The sequence below is a fragment of the Alosa sapidissima genome, chromosome 14 (assembly GCF_018492685.1).
Source record: "Alosa sapidissima isolate fAloSap1 chromosome 14, fAloSap1.pri, whole genome shotgun sequence".
NCBI lineage: Eukaryota > Metazoa > Chordata > Actinopteri > Clupeiformes > Clupeidae > Alosa > Alosa sapidissima.
The window spans coordinates 28,594,625-28,608,698 of record NC_055970.1 but is presented as its reverse complement, the minus strand read 5'-3'; the positions used below and the strand labels follow the sequence as shown (position 1 = coordinate 28,608,698).

At 45.5% G+C, this 14,074-nt stretch overlaps 2 protein-coding genes across 2 annotated transcripts in view; one reads left to right on the top strand and one right to left on the bottom strand.

Annotated features, from left to right (window-relative positions):
- The window catches only part of gpt2 (glutamic pyruvate transaminase (alanine aminotransferase) 2), a 32,689-nt gene extending 32,571 nt beyond the window's left edge, over window positions 1-118 (top strand). Inside the window, exon 13 of the transcript XR_006022005.1 lies at window positions 107-118. The gene's annotated coding sequence lies outside the window, so the exon portion shown is untranslated. The remainder of the gene's footprint in view (window positions 1-106) is intronic.
- Window positions 119-7,571: 7,453 nt separating this feature from the next.
- LOC121682239 (WT1 interacting protein) overlaps window positions 7,572-14,074 on the bottom strand; it is an 18,770-nt gene continuing 12,267 nt past the window's right edge. The window contains exons 3-8 of the mRNA XM_042062294.1: window positions 12,230-12,297; window positions 10,567-10,629; window positions 9,519-9,649; window positions 9,199-9,250; window positions 9,020-9,088; window positions 7,572-7,944 (exon numbers count right to left, since the gene is read on the bottom strand). Of these exons, the coding sequence (XP_041918228.1) occupies window positions 7,792-7,944; window positions 9,020-9,088; window positions 9,199-9,250; window positions 9,519-9,649; window positions 10,567-10,629; window positions 12,230-12,297 (536 nt within the window). The 3' untranslated portion in view covers window positions 7,572-7,791. The remainder of the gene's footprint in view (window positions 7,945-9,019; window positions 9,089-9,198; window positions 9,251-9,518; window positions 9,650-10,566; window positions 10,630-12,229; window positions 12,298-14,074) is intronic.

The following is a 14,074-nucleotide window of genomic DNA, read 5'->3' as shown; positions in this document are numbered from 1 at the left end:
TGTTTACTTGGTGTTAATTAGATTAAATGGAGTTGGATACATTTGTCTGCATTTTATGTCCTGTGTACTTTTGATTAGGGTTCCTGCTGCGGCTAATGTTCCGGAGTGATGAGGTTGATGTTCCAGTTTATGACAAATGGAATAGGAAGATGGTAGAGGGGGTCAGTAAGGGTTATTAGTGTTAATGATTATGAGGGTCAAAGTCCTTGGTCAAACAAGCTTGTGGATGTGCAAGAGGTGTACTTTGTCCTATGGCCTTGTCCGTAAAATCAAAGATATGACATCAAAGTGTGGGAGCTGTGGAACATTTCCATAGATATTTTTACTGGAAAGAGTGAATCTAATTACTCAGAAACCTGATTTTTGTTTTTATTAAGAATTCACCTCAACGTCAGGCAAAATGGCCCAAGATTGAACTGCTTTCGCTGTTGAATGAATGTAATGAATTAGTTCTTTTAGTGTTTTCTGTCATTTGACATTGATATACTAACTGTTGTGAGATCTTAATCTGGTTGATACCACTGACAGACATATGTGAAACACTTGGAATATGATGCAAAGCCTTAGGCATCCAATATATATTTTGAGATCAAATTACCCATGATTCATGTATCACTAGATGTCGCTCATCCAGCAGACTTGGCATTGTGTCATTTCCATGGGAGCTCCCAGGGCTTATTTTCTGACTGGAACACCAGGCCAAAGGTCTTCTCTGTGGTCTCTAACTCAAATCCCCAGCTATCACTGCCTGCTAAATTGGCCCTGTTTGGGGGAAAACAAACACAGGACTAAACAAATCTGGAAAGCATAATTTGATAATTGAATAGGCCTACAGTTACCTATGTTAAGAGTTAGAGGAACATTTATACACGTAAATGCTCCACAGATACACACATATCCTTTCTTTATACCCTAATGATATCCTAATGGTTATTACACCATAAATAAATGGAATTATTCCTATAACAATAGCATAGTTTCAACAAGCTTGCAATCTCCCCGGCAGCTTGAATCATGCTGCCAGTTACAAATGACTGAATCTCCTAGCAGAGAACTCGGAGACCCCCGACACTGGTGGTTGGGCTTCTAGTGCCTGTTGCCTAGCAACAATACTTTACTTCAAACAACTTAGTCTTAGTTATTTCAGGCAGTAGAAAAGAACATAAGTGAGATTTGAATTTATTCTGAGGGGAGAAAGAGAAACTGATGAAGAAGATAAACATGCTCCCCTCAAATCACTCCACTGTGCTGCTGCACATGTTGACAGCCATATATAGGGATTGGATCATGGATAAACAGACATGTTGTTCCAACCAAAAGCTTTTTTTTTTCTTAGACTATCCTAGAGGGATTCTGTCAGCACATATAGTGGCCAGTTCCAATTGAATTGGGATACAGCCTAGGCTATAATGGTCAGTTGTGGGTGTCTTATAACATATCTTATTCCTTTTTGTCCCCATGTTGTCTTAAACCTTTTAAGTGCATCAATACCAGTAGTCTATAAAAGAAGATAAAACAAACCAAACAGTAGCCTATTTTGAATTGATATTGCAGGTCATTGAACAAGGGAATTACAATATCTTGGAAGAAATAGATTTGAATGTTTTGAGATTTTGGCCTGCAATCTCCAACATTTCCCCTACATTCCCAGCACTTGGTGACAAGTCAATCTCATGTTTATTTGATGTTCTGCGGTCAACATGGATACATCATCCCAGTTATCCTCCAGGTCAGAGAATTGATGGAGGAGTTGTGCAAAGCCGTCTCTGTTTGACTGGTCATTGAACTGGTCAAGGCAGGAAGCCAAAGGAAAGCCCCCAGAACTCGACTCTCCTCTTTCTGTGTGTAGTGAAATGCCCCAACATAAATGGCTTCGACAAAGTCCCCACCAGAGAAACCATACATAACACAACAGCTTTTGACTGCTTAATGATAACACATTCTGAGAGGGATCTCATGGAGCATTCAGGGTGGCAGGCTATTACCTTCTTTGAAGTATGAATGTGTGAATATGTACTGGGATGTAGGAGGATGGTTGTGGAAGCTCGAGCATCATTAAGCTTGACTATCAAACACTGGGGTCCAGAGTGAAGCCACTCAGTTTTTACAGGCTGATTTATCGTCACCATCTGATCTGAGACGTCACAAGGCCAGACCTCTGTCTCCACCAGCCCTGTTTTCTCAGCCCACATTTCAGCCTGTGATTTGCCCTTCTGATGTCCCGGGTGGGGGTGGACCGTGACGGGCCGTAAAAGAGGACTGTTGAGCCTGGACTCCCGCCACATTCCCACGGCTGTGGGAGTCATGGAAAGGTTAGCCTGAAGTGCGTGGGCAGCGGCGAGCATCTGCTAATAGATCACGGCTGTGTGGGTGACACGTCTGGGTGGCTGGACATCCCCGGGTGGCAGCGCTGAGACTGTCAGAGATGTTGGTGTGACAGGAGAGCATCTCTCTGGAGTCTGCGACAGTCAGTCAGCCTTCGTAGCTGATATGGGATTACTGCCTGCCTGAGTGAAACTACTTTTGATGGCAGCCTTTTGGTTTTGCAAAGTTGACGACATTGCTGTAATGTTTTCAGTTCTTATCTTAAGGTTGCTGGTTAAGTGGAGCCGTCAATTATGTCAATTATGCCGGTGCACATGATGCATCAGAAATGACAGGTGGGAATGGGCACCAAAAAGCCAAGGATTTTTAAGGGGATCAAATGTACATGTTCAGAAATTCACAGTGGAGAGGAAAAAAGAGACCAAGTGTGAAATTGGACTCGTCTTAATAGGCTGCCTTACATGATTGGGACACCTGGCCACCACACCTACTTTAGCTCATGAGCCATGGAAGCCATGACATGAAGCTAGAGATGCTCCCTTGTGCTGATGTCAGAGGCAGTTTGTGAGTTGGCAACATTTACACACCATGTGCCTCAGTATTCAGCTCTCTGCTCTCTGCTCTGACTTTGCATGGCCTACAATTTAGTGGCTGAGTTGCTGTTGTTCCTAAATGCTTCCACTTGGTCAAAACACCAAGTGTGTGTGTGTGTGGGGGGGGGGGGGGGGGGTTATAACTACTGGGCAACATTTTATACATTATTAACAGTCTTCTCATCAGTGAGAAAGAGGTGTGTCACAGTATTTTTTTCCATAGAATATTATGGTGGAGTAAACACTTTGTTAGCAAACAGATTACACCATGAAATATAAATGCAACATGAAATATAAAATAACCACAGAGTGAATATGCTAATCCTGTTGTCTGGTGCTTAGTTGATTTATGAAAAATACATGCACTGGGAGCGACACCTTCACCAGAAGTTATAGTAGTTACTCTCCACCTGAGAGAAAGCTTTCAGTGTGTGGCACAGTGGAATAGAGGATTGTCCCGAGATCCAGCCACACCTGATTTTTTTCACCATTGAGTCGGAGGTATGGCAGAGCCATGAGCCAGCTCACATAATGACTGCTTTGTGCTCCAGCCCTGTTGATCTGTCATTCCGTCTCCATAGTCACACCAATAATGTGGATATAAGAGAGACAGAGCAAGAGAGAGAGAGAGAGAAGTGTAAGCTCAAGTCTACGTAAGGGCTTAACTGTCAGTAGTCCTGGACTTCAGTCACCAGTCAGGGTACCAGCAGATCCCAACTATCAGGCTTATTAAGAGGAACTCTTACCCTTACTGATGAGAATGAATCACTCAGAGACACAAGTTGAAGATGTACCCATATGGCTGTGCCAGCAGTTTAATTATACCTCTCTGCATGGACACTGTGACATGTAGGGACATGGCAGTCGTGACAATCTGCTGCATGCTCAACAACCACAAACCATCTATGAAACAAGAGACACTCCTCTATATGATATGTAAACATGGCCACAGACTACACTGAGGCATAGTAGATGAAATGCCTGGCCTTTAAGTGGTGAAATATTATCTTCCTTTGAATAAAGGATACAATGACAGAAAAAAACATCCAGGTGGGAGCCAGGATTTCACAGCCATGCACAACAGGGCTGTTTGCTTTAACCGAAGCTAGAACTGTATCATATTGGAAATGTAAGGCCTTCATGCCCCAATTAACACTAATACAATTTAACGGAATGCTAATATGGTCACCTCCGTTGTTGTCAAATTGTACCCATAATCTTAAAAGCTGCTCACATACACAAAAGAACACAACAGGGAGTCTGCCTTCACCCCCCGCCCCCAATTGGATTTGGCCTCATAGTGTGTCCAAAATCTGATTATCACCAGAAAAATAGACGTGAGAGGAGACAATCTTCGAGCAGGTTGTAATGTGTGCCAGTTGGCCTGGATTTACATACAAAGCAGACACAGCTGCAACAGTGCTCCTGATGGGAAGGCAGTCCACCAGTGACTTGAAACTGTCTTCCGACACTGATAAGGTGCTGTATGTCTTAACTGGCATAAATAAGTGTTGCTGCTGGAGATGTGGGGTCTGGGCCATCCCAGCTGCCTCGGCTCTGAGGAGGTGGCGTGGAGATGGAGCCAGGGCCAGAGGGAGCTCCCTATCAGGCATCAGGGCAGGGCCAGGGGTCATCTCTCTGTGGAGCCCTCCGTCAGATGACTGACAGTAAACTTGCGTGCCGGTAAGTAATTAGCCGCCGTAATCACACATTCTCCCATCTGATGCTGATCTAGTCAAGGGTAAACAATCCAAGTCCAAGCTCTCCACTGGGAGACAGCGTGAGACTTTCACGTGATGTCAGGACATTCTGCAACTACCCACTCTGTTTTCTTTAGGGCAGCTAGCTCCTTTTCTAGGACTACAAGAAGTCATGTGTTTGGTTTGAGCATGTACCAACAAAGCAGGGACGGAAAAGTAGATTGGATTCAGTTGGTGGTGTACATATAAAGCATCAAAAGAAAACCACATCAAAGAGAAGGCATCACTCGCTCTTAAGTTAACTACAAAACCACTTTATTGAAAAAGCAGATTATATCATCTACGGTTAAATGATACGTCCCAACTTTTAATACATTAAATAACTTTAGACTTTTCATGTTTAGATAAATAAATCTACTTTCCTTTTTGTTCATGAAACATCTAGGCAATCAATTATTAAACAATACAAAAAGTGATACAACAGATGTCAGATGTGCTTTTGGAGATCTACTATGACAGGAGAAATAAATTGAGCTACTTTTCATTGGAATTACTTGATGGAGCATGAAACAAAACTAGCTGCTCTATGTACAGGGAAACTACCTGTGTGCTATGCAATAGTAGTACAATTGTTTTTAAAAAGTATATTAAGACATCTTTGAGCAGGGTGTAATCTTCAGAAGCACTGCTCGGATTCTTGTGAATGTTCTTTGAGGCTGAGTACACTGGGATGGGGAATGTTGGTTGTGCTTTTGACTAGATCTCAAAAAATCTCACTATTATCCAAGTGCAAGACCATATCACCTCTTGGAGCTGATGGTATGGTGAGCTTCAGTATAACCCATGAATGGGTGATGAGTGTGAGTTAAGTTAATAGAAATGCATATATTACACAAAATTGCTCAGTTTGCCAAACAACTATTCATTGCATGTAAAATAATCTCATTGAATATTGGGTCAAATTGGGAGAAACACAAATAGTCATTCTGCCTGTCCTCTCCTGTCTGTTTCCATCACCATGGTGTGAAGTCAGTCCTCTGTTCAATTCAGTAGTTTTAGAGAGAAACTTCCCAGCAGACTGGACATAGCTGCTTCGATTACCAGACCAGACCTTATGGTGGCACTGCTGATGACAACACACACACATACATACACACACACACACACACACACACACACACACACACACACACACACACACACACACACACACACACACACACACACACACACATTAAGACAGACACAAACTAAAACACACACACACACGTACATAGGTGGGCCTGTGCCATGATCCAGCCACTGGCATACCCACCCACCCAGACATAAGAGACAGCTAAGGGACATACCTACCAGAAGAACTGGGCTAGACCAGCTCTCCCAGACTTCTATTTGAGGGCAACCTTTCATCTGTCACTAGCCTATGGCAAACAGTGCGGGCAGTCTCCCACCAGAGGCAAAGTGAATCTGAGCGTGCATCCCTGCACGTACATATGCACCGTTCTGCTTTAAGGCATTACAGGAGAAGAGTGAGGGATGAGAAGAGTTCTTTCTTGACCAAGCAGAGCGACGCTCTCTCTTTCTCTCTCTCTCTCTCTTCTCTTCCTGTGTTTCCCCAGACCCCTTCAGTCTTTGCTTGGACAAACCAGTGTCTGGAACGTATTAAGAGCACCAGTCTCTAAGGGCCGGCGAAGCATGTGAATCAGGGATCACATGGAGGGGCTCCTGGACCTGTGAACCGCGCGAGCAGGACTGCCACAGAAGACACAGGAGACCACAGAAGACCCCTCTGTGGCCTAGAATGGATCAGTCCAGCCAAAACATAAGCACTTCCAAAAGGCAAAAAGAGACGAAAAATACACTTCTAAGTCCTTTACGTGGAAAATGTCTGCAATATATATATATATATATATATATATATATATATATATATATATATATATATATATATATATATATATATATATATTTATATATATATATAATAGACCATCTATGTGCACCTAAGTTTTGTGGTATAGTTAAGACACAGCTTTTAAATCTCCGAAGGTCACAGGACTTCAAAATCACAGCTATGTGGAATGAATGAATGAATGAATGAATGAATGAATGAATGAATGAATGCCACCAAGTCCAGCAGAGCCATCGGCTGCTGAGCTACAGCACCTGGTGCTGAGTGTGTGTGTGTGTGTGTGTGTGTGTGTGTGTGCATGTGTGTGTGCAGACGTGAGAGGGGTGCGCGGCCAGCGAGTGGCACTCACAACGCTGTGTGTGGCCCTGGCTCAGGGGGGCGCTGCAGTAAGTGCGGGATTCTGTGTGAATGAAAAGGCCACTCGGAAGGCACAGCATGTCCACTTTTCTCCCTCAGTCTCTCTCTTTCCCCCTCTCTTTCTCCCTCTCTTTCTCCCTCTGCCCACAGTGGGCTACGATGCCAGCGTGCCGGACATCGTTGCTTCGGGGTTTCGCTGGCGGCTGGGAAGGCCCTGGGTGGCATGGTGGCCGCATGTCTTCGGTCAGCAGGCAGGAATGGGGAAGGGGGGGGGGGGGGTAAAAAGAGAAGGCACATTCCCTCTCTTGCTCTCCACCCTGCTCTCGTCCATCCCCTGCCAGAGCTCTGCTCGTGGGGTCACAGTGCTGACGTCAGACCTGGCCTCTGCCTGCGCTGGGGGGCCTCTTTCTCAATGCCTCCAAGGCCAAGAAAGCGAGGAGAGGAGGATGTGCTGGAAGGGACATGGGACTCCAGCCCCAGTGGTGTGGAGGGGAACGTAAGGTCACAGCGGTGGGAGAGGTTGGCTGCCAAGGCCTGCTTGGGTGGGAGAGCCTCATTCTTTAGTGGAGGGAGCTTTTGTGCATGTAAGAGTGTGTATGTATATTATATATATATATATATATATATATATATATATATATATATATATATATATATATATATATATATATATATATAGCGAGTGTGTGCACATATACATATATAATATATATATATATATTTATGTTTAATATATATAAAATGTGTGTGTTGAAATGAGGACTTTGTGTCCACTCCTTTTCTCCACAAGGTGGAAAAAATGGTTGCTCAAATAGTTAATTCCTCCCCTTCAGTGCTTGGCATCTCTTCATCTCTCTCTCCATCTCTCCCTCTCTCCCTCTCCCTCTCCTTTGCCCGGGGTTGCTCACAGCTCAGTGACGTGCAGGGGGTAGCTGGGGGGAGGGTGAGCGGGCGCCTGGGCCTTCAGCCGGTGGATATGGCACCCGTGACACAGCAGGTGACCCTCCAGAGGGTAACAGCGATGGCCCTCCTCATCATTCAGCTGGAGCCCACAGTCCTGCACAAACACACACACACACACACAGACACACACACACACAAACACACACACACACACACACACAAATATAGGATGATGTATTATGCCTGAGCAACCATATAAAACTTCATTCATCACTGTAGATCCCATTGCATATGAGGCTATGTTTCCCTTTGCAAAACTGTTTATACGGAAAAAAATCCAATACATCCAGCACGCTAGAGTGAAGGGTTTACACTAAAAACAACTGGCCTGTCATATTTCAGAGGCACCCATCCTGATGGGTATTCATAAATAAATTCCCAACCTCAGGCGAGTCTTGCCTAGCATACTGAGCAGTCATTTATTGCTTATGCGTCATCTCTGGTTAAAGATTAAGATGCTTGTCAGCCCTTTCTTAAGATCACCCAGGAAGAAATGGCCTTCATTATTAACTAACGTAAAACAGTGACAGGGTGACACTTTTACTTGCCCCCGGGAAAGTAACATGCCACATATGTAATGAAAAACAGAGGACAAACACACCAGGATCAGTTAACATAAACCAAACACTATTTAAGAAGGTCTCTCAAAACTATAAAGTAATCATTTCATTTCATGACAGAAGCCATGTCTTGGCATTGGGTAATTTGGGGGAGATCATGTAAGCATGACATATTTTAGTGACCAACAGCAAATCTGCTATCTGAGTAATCTATTTACAGATGACCTGAAGTTTCACAAGTTCACCAGAGCTGTGTCATGGCTCACCACAGGAATGTCCTGGTCAATGATTCACCATTTCACTCATTCTCTCAACAACGAGCAGACATTCATTCTGCTTCTATAGCGGTCACACACGCGCAAACGCACACACACAGACGCACAAACGCGCACACGCACACACACACACACACACACACACACACACACACACACCTACCTGTATAGATAGATCTCATACAAACTCAATCTTACAAACACTTTTACACACATTCACACACATAAGCACATACTCACAAACAGATATTGAAGAGTCTCTTTGGACAGCATAACTGACTACCCAGCTGTGTCAGTGCAGAGGAATAGTTTGGATGACAGTATTTGTTTTTACCTCACAGTGATAACACTCCACATGGTAGTCCTTGTCCATTGACACAACACGAATGGTCTCCTCAGAGCCCTATATGCAAAAACAAGTATGTGCAAAAACACACACACACACACATTAGTGGTCAGCACTGCAAAACATACTCATCTGAAACCAACACAAAAGTCCAAACAGATTAGCACCTCAGCAGGCAGGATGGGTTGATTACAGGAGGCACATTTTGGTGCAAAAACCCTGTGGGGAAAAAAACACATGTCAAAATTTCATCAGTTACACACAAAGTCTTTGATTATCAACATGTGGTACAACGCTCATTTTTTTAGCTGTCTATAAAAAGTGAATATGATCGGAATATTTAGTGGGCTCTGCAGGCACGAGTAAATCTGCTACTGACACATGATGCCTTTTTCTTTTTTTAAAAAGCCCCTTTTGGAAAATGGGCTCGAGAATCTCCTGCACTGAAAACAAGGGAGGGTGCCTGTTGAGTGGTGGCCAGCCTTACGTGTGGTAGTCCTTCACGCAGTAGATGTTATTCTCTACATCCACTGTGAATGGCACACCATCCAGGCCCTCTTTGCAGACCACACAGCGGAAACAGCCGGGGTGGTAGGACTTGCCCAGTGCCTGCAAGATCTGCCAATGAATGAAGAAAAAAAAATAAAGAGTGGGTGTGTGTGTGTGTGTGTGTGTGTGTGTGTGTGTGTGTGTGTGTGTGTGTGAGTGAGAGAGAGAGAGAGAGAGCATATGGAGTATAGGCCTGTCCACTGTCCAACAACAGCAATGAAGACAACTGCAATTATTACAATATTAATGTCCACACTGATCAACAATAAGGAAAGTCAGGAATATTCTTCATGTTCATTATTTGATGTTCATTGTGATGTCTAAAATTCGATGGATTCTGATTGGCTATAAGAGTTTCTATTGTTCACAAATTTGCTATGAAAGCGATCCCCAATGATATCATTCATGTCTTTGTTATTATAGCATGTGGTGTAGACACTGTTGATATTGTTAGCCAGAGTGATACTTAAAACTGTAGCTTTTACTGTTATTGTTATCGTTGGCAGTGTGGACAAGCATTATATTTTATTATCACCCAGAGAGAAGAAATACTCTTTTCTGATTGGCTGGTGGGGGGGCTATTAATTCTGAATAACGAGACACCTATGAAGTAGATCTGGAAAAAAGTTTAATCACTGTTCCAGATCAACGCTTATGAATGGTAACTATAACAACCATAGTAGGACAACGGTTGAGCCTAGAAGCAGGCTTCGCAACAATGGAACCAACTGTAAACAAGCTAACTGTCCATGTTATTGCTGTTATAGGGCTAAAGAACAAACTTTTTAAAACGGCTTCTTTTTAAACAGAACCGCTTGTTTCTTTTGCGAGCTATTTTTGAGGTGTCCTGTTATACGGAATTAATGGACTTGGGCGGAGGAAACTTCCCCCGCGCTTGCGTTGGGGAGTTCTTTGCCTCTCCTTTGTCCATTAATTCCGAATAACGGGACAACTCAGCGTTACATAAGTGCTTCTATCATTCTTACCATTTCCATGATGAGGTGACCACACACAAAGCATTTTTCCGCTGTCTGCTGGAAGCCAGAGTACTGCAAAGGACAAAATCCTCTATTAGTAAAGACGCCTTATGCAGGAATACGCATGCAGAAGATCCCTCCACGGCCAACCATTGTATTTGCGCTACTGTTCTGACCGGACCAGACACCACTTCTCTGGTGTATTCTCCTCTGAGCCACTGCTCTCCTCCAGCACTACTCCTACAGCAGGAGCTTCACCCATTTGCTCTTGTTCTCTCTCAAAGTCTTTCTCTTGCTCTTGGTTACAGAGCACAGATTCTGTTCCCCCACATTAAGCTGAGTGGGCAGAGGGACTGTTTGAGTGAGTGCGTGCAGTCCTCCTCTCTCTGTCTCCTTCCATCCTGATGCTCTCATCCCCCCCTCATCAGTGCTGCCCTCTCTGCCTTCATCAGCTCGTTTCAAACACACGCCACTTCAAATGGCACGGCAGGTGAGGGCAATCTTTGAGGCTCGAGCTCTGAATTGGCAGCTGGGTAGTTAATCACCTCAAGTCATGGATTTCCATTTTGTGACAAGAGTTCATCGTCTGAAAATGCCACCTTTTTTCTGTTCTGAATATAGAGTGGGATTCAGCGCCCACACCAGGCAGTGCGCATGACACTGTGCTGGCATCCCTGACTGAGAGCCCTTTTCATTTTACATTCCAGCTGATACAGCCGCGTTGCTTTTTAAGCATTGACAAACATGAGTAGCACTACAATGCCACAGAGAGCCAAGAAAAGGCAGACAGAAGGCCATTGGGATGAGGCTCCACAGCCATACCCACCAGGCTGCCCATCTGGACCCAGAGGTCGTGACCTGGACGGGGGCAGTGTCTGGGGGTGAGGTGGGGCAGGATGAGCAGGTGGAGGAGGGAGGAGAGCTGGTCAATACCAGGAAACCCTTCTGCCTCTAAAGACGCTACCATCTGCTGGACCACTGGTGCTGCAAGGACAGCACTGGTCACTCGGAGAGGGGGGGGGGGGAAGGAGGCTCCATCATGTCCAGTATATGTTTAAGGAGAACACTCGATGGGAATTTAAAGGCCTCTAGCATCACATCCGAATATACCAAACCCTGTTATCAGTTATGAGGAGCCAGAGGCTGAATGTCTGTCTCATCTCTGGAATACAACATAAGACTCTTTTTTTTTTTTTCAGTTAATAACTGATAATGAGCCTTCACAAAGAATACCACTACACTTATCCACACATGTACTACATGTGATTTTGTGATGTGGAGGTGGGTTTTAGAGTCTGGGCAAAATGAGCCCAGCATGTCTCTGACAGAAGTGTGGGCTGGGAGTTCAGGAGAGTGAGACCTGCAGCAGCTCGGCCCAGCCACTCCCGCTCCGCACGTAATTAGTGGGCTGGGGCCTCATGGGGACGCGTGACCCTCAGGGAAATGAGGGGAAATTAGTGGGAATTGGGGGGTGGTGATCAGCTTTAGAAGGCCATGGCATCTGGTCCCTCTCGAGAGTTCAAGAATCTGCAGAACATCCCCCCTTTTCCTCTCCACACAAAGTAATGACAGTAGAAAATGTTACTGGTCACAACCTGTACTTAGCATATCACACACACACACACACACACACACACACACACACACACACAGTGCATGCACTCATACTCACCAAAAAGTCCTCCTCACAGTAGACCTTCCCGTTCACGTTGTAGAAGGCTTTCCCCCTCAGTCGTCTCCCTGCAATGACAAACAGACAAACATGAAGAAACCTCAAAACTAGCTCTGGTTACCATGCCAATACCACAGCCAGGCATCATGACTGTTCTTTTGTCTTGATGTGTAAAACAGGAATACAATACCAGGATAGTGACAGAGACACCTCTTTATCGTGACCAAGACCCAAAAAGACAACAAAGTGAGTCCCACATGAAGCACTAGGTAGTCAGCTCTGCTGATAGTCAACAAAAGCCACACGTTCACAACAATGGACCCACATGTCCACAAGCAGTGGAGGAGACTCAGACAGGTGCCAGGGGAACACACTGGACAACCAAGAGAGCTGACATGGAGGCCCACATCTGCCTCCCCCCAGCACAGCCACTGGGCTCAGGCCAGGGAAAAGCAAAAGAGCTCGCAACAATTCAGGCCCATCCGGCCACCACACCTCCCCCAGCTTGGGGCCATTGTGTGCAGCTCCCACTCGGAGGCCTGTCGGCAGACTCAGGGCTGACTCCTCACCATCTGGACCAAACACTCCCCACCCCTCACTGCCCTCTTTACATCTTATCAAACACATGGCAGGAAAAATCTGCCGCCCCCACCCAGGTCGTGGCAGTCTTTCCCGTAAAGCCGGATTTTTTCTTCTTCACATGCTGGAATTTCTGTGGTATTCCAATCATCATGACAGACTACCATGGAGCTCCACTGAATCGGACCGTGACCTTGCAGTACAAGCATACCACAGCACCAGAGTTGCTCATGAAGGCCTTTGAAGTGAATCATCAGGCCCAGCCTGAATGCCAGCTAGCTGGTGAGGGGAGGAAGAAGCTAGTACGAGATGAGAAGAGATGAACACAGACCCCCCCCCTGTCCCTATGCCTCCCCACATGTTTTGGCCTTTGCAACCCCATGCAAGCTTTTATTTTGATGGGTGCCCATTCAAATTGTTTAAATGGGAGCGAAATGACTTCACCCAACCTGGCAGGCAGAGCACACGGACAGACCTCATGAATCGGGCAGGATTAGTCCGCTTTAATTGCTGTCCGGAGCTGCCATCCAGTTTATGGGGGTTTCAGCATGGGAAAGTGATGCCCCACACCCAACTCGCCACCCGCCCCCATGCTCTTTAAGCGCCCAAATTTACACTCTTGCGACATTCACACAAAGAGTCAGAAGCCACCGAGGTGGCAGGCGCAGGGAGCAACACACAAATAGCTTTGACAATGAATGATTCTCTTCACACAGGAGGTGAGGTGGGAGAAATCATTAACGCGCCACCACATGAGAAGCTACTGATGAAGTGTTGTTCAGCGCGCAAAGATTACAGATGACTACTTTTCTTTCTCGATAAAGTGCCACTTGGGTGAGCATTCCTGCTTCTTCTGTTTTTTTTTGTTGTTGTTTTTTTTTAAAACAGTTGTGGATGAAGTTGACCAACTTGTGTTGGGTGGGTGCACCAAGAGGGGAAGAGGAACAGGGAGAGACAGAGCAAAAGAGACAAAACACAGGGGTAGAGGTAGAGGGCGGGAGAGAGAAAGAAAGAAAGAAAGAAAGAAAGAAAGAGAGGCCTGAGCAAACGGGGACATTCTTTCTGCCTGAGGTCACTGGCTGGTCCCATTCACCCCCCCCCCCCCACACACTCACACACACACACACACACTCTGTCCCCTCCCCACAGTGAGGGAGAGAGAGGGGGAGGAGAGTCCAGCTCTCGGGCTCCTTTGCCCCTGCCTTTGTCAGGGGAGAGAGTCTGACCACAGACAGAGCCGGGTGTCCTCGGCTTGCTACCTCACAG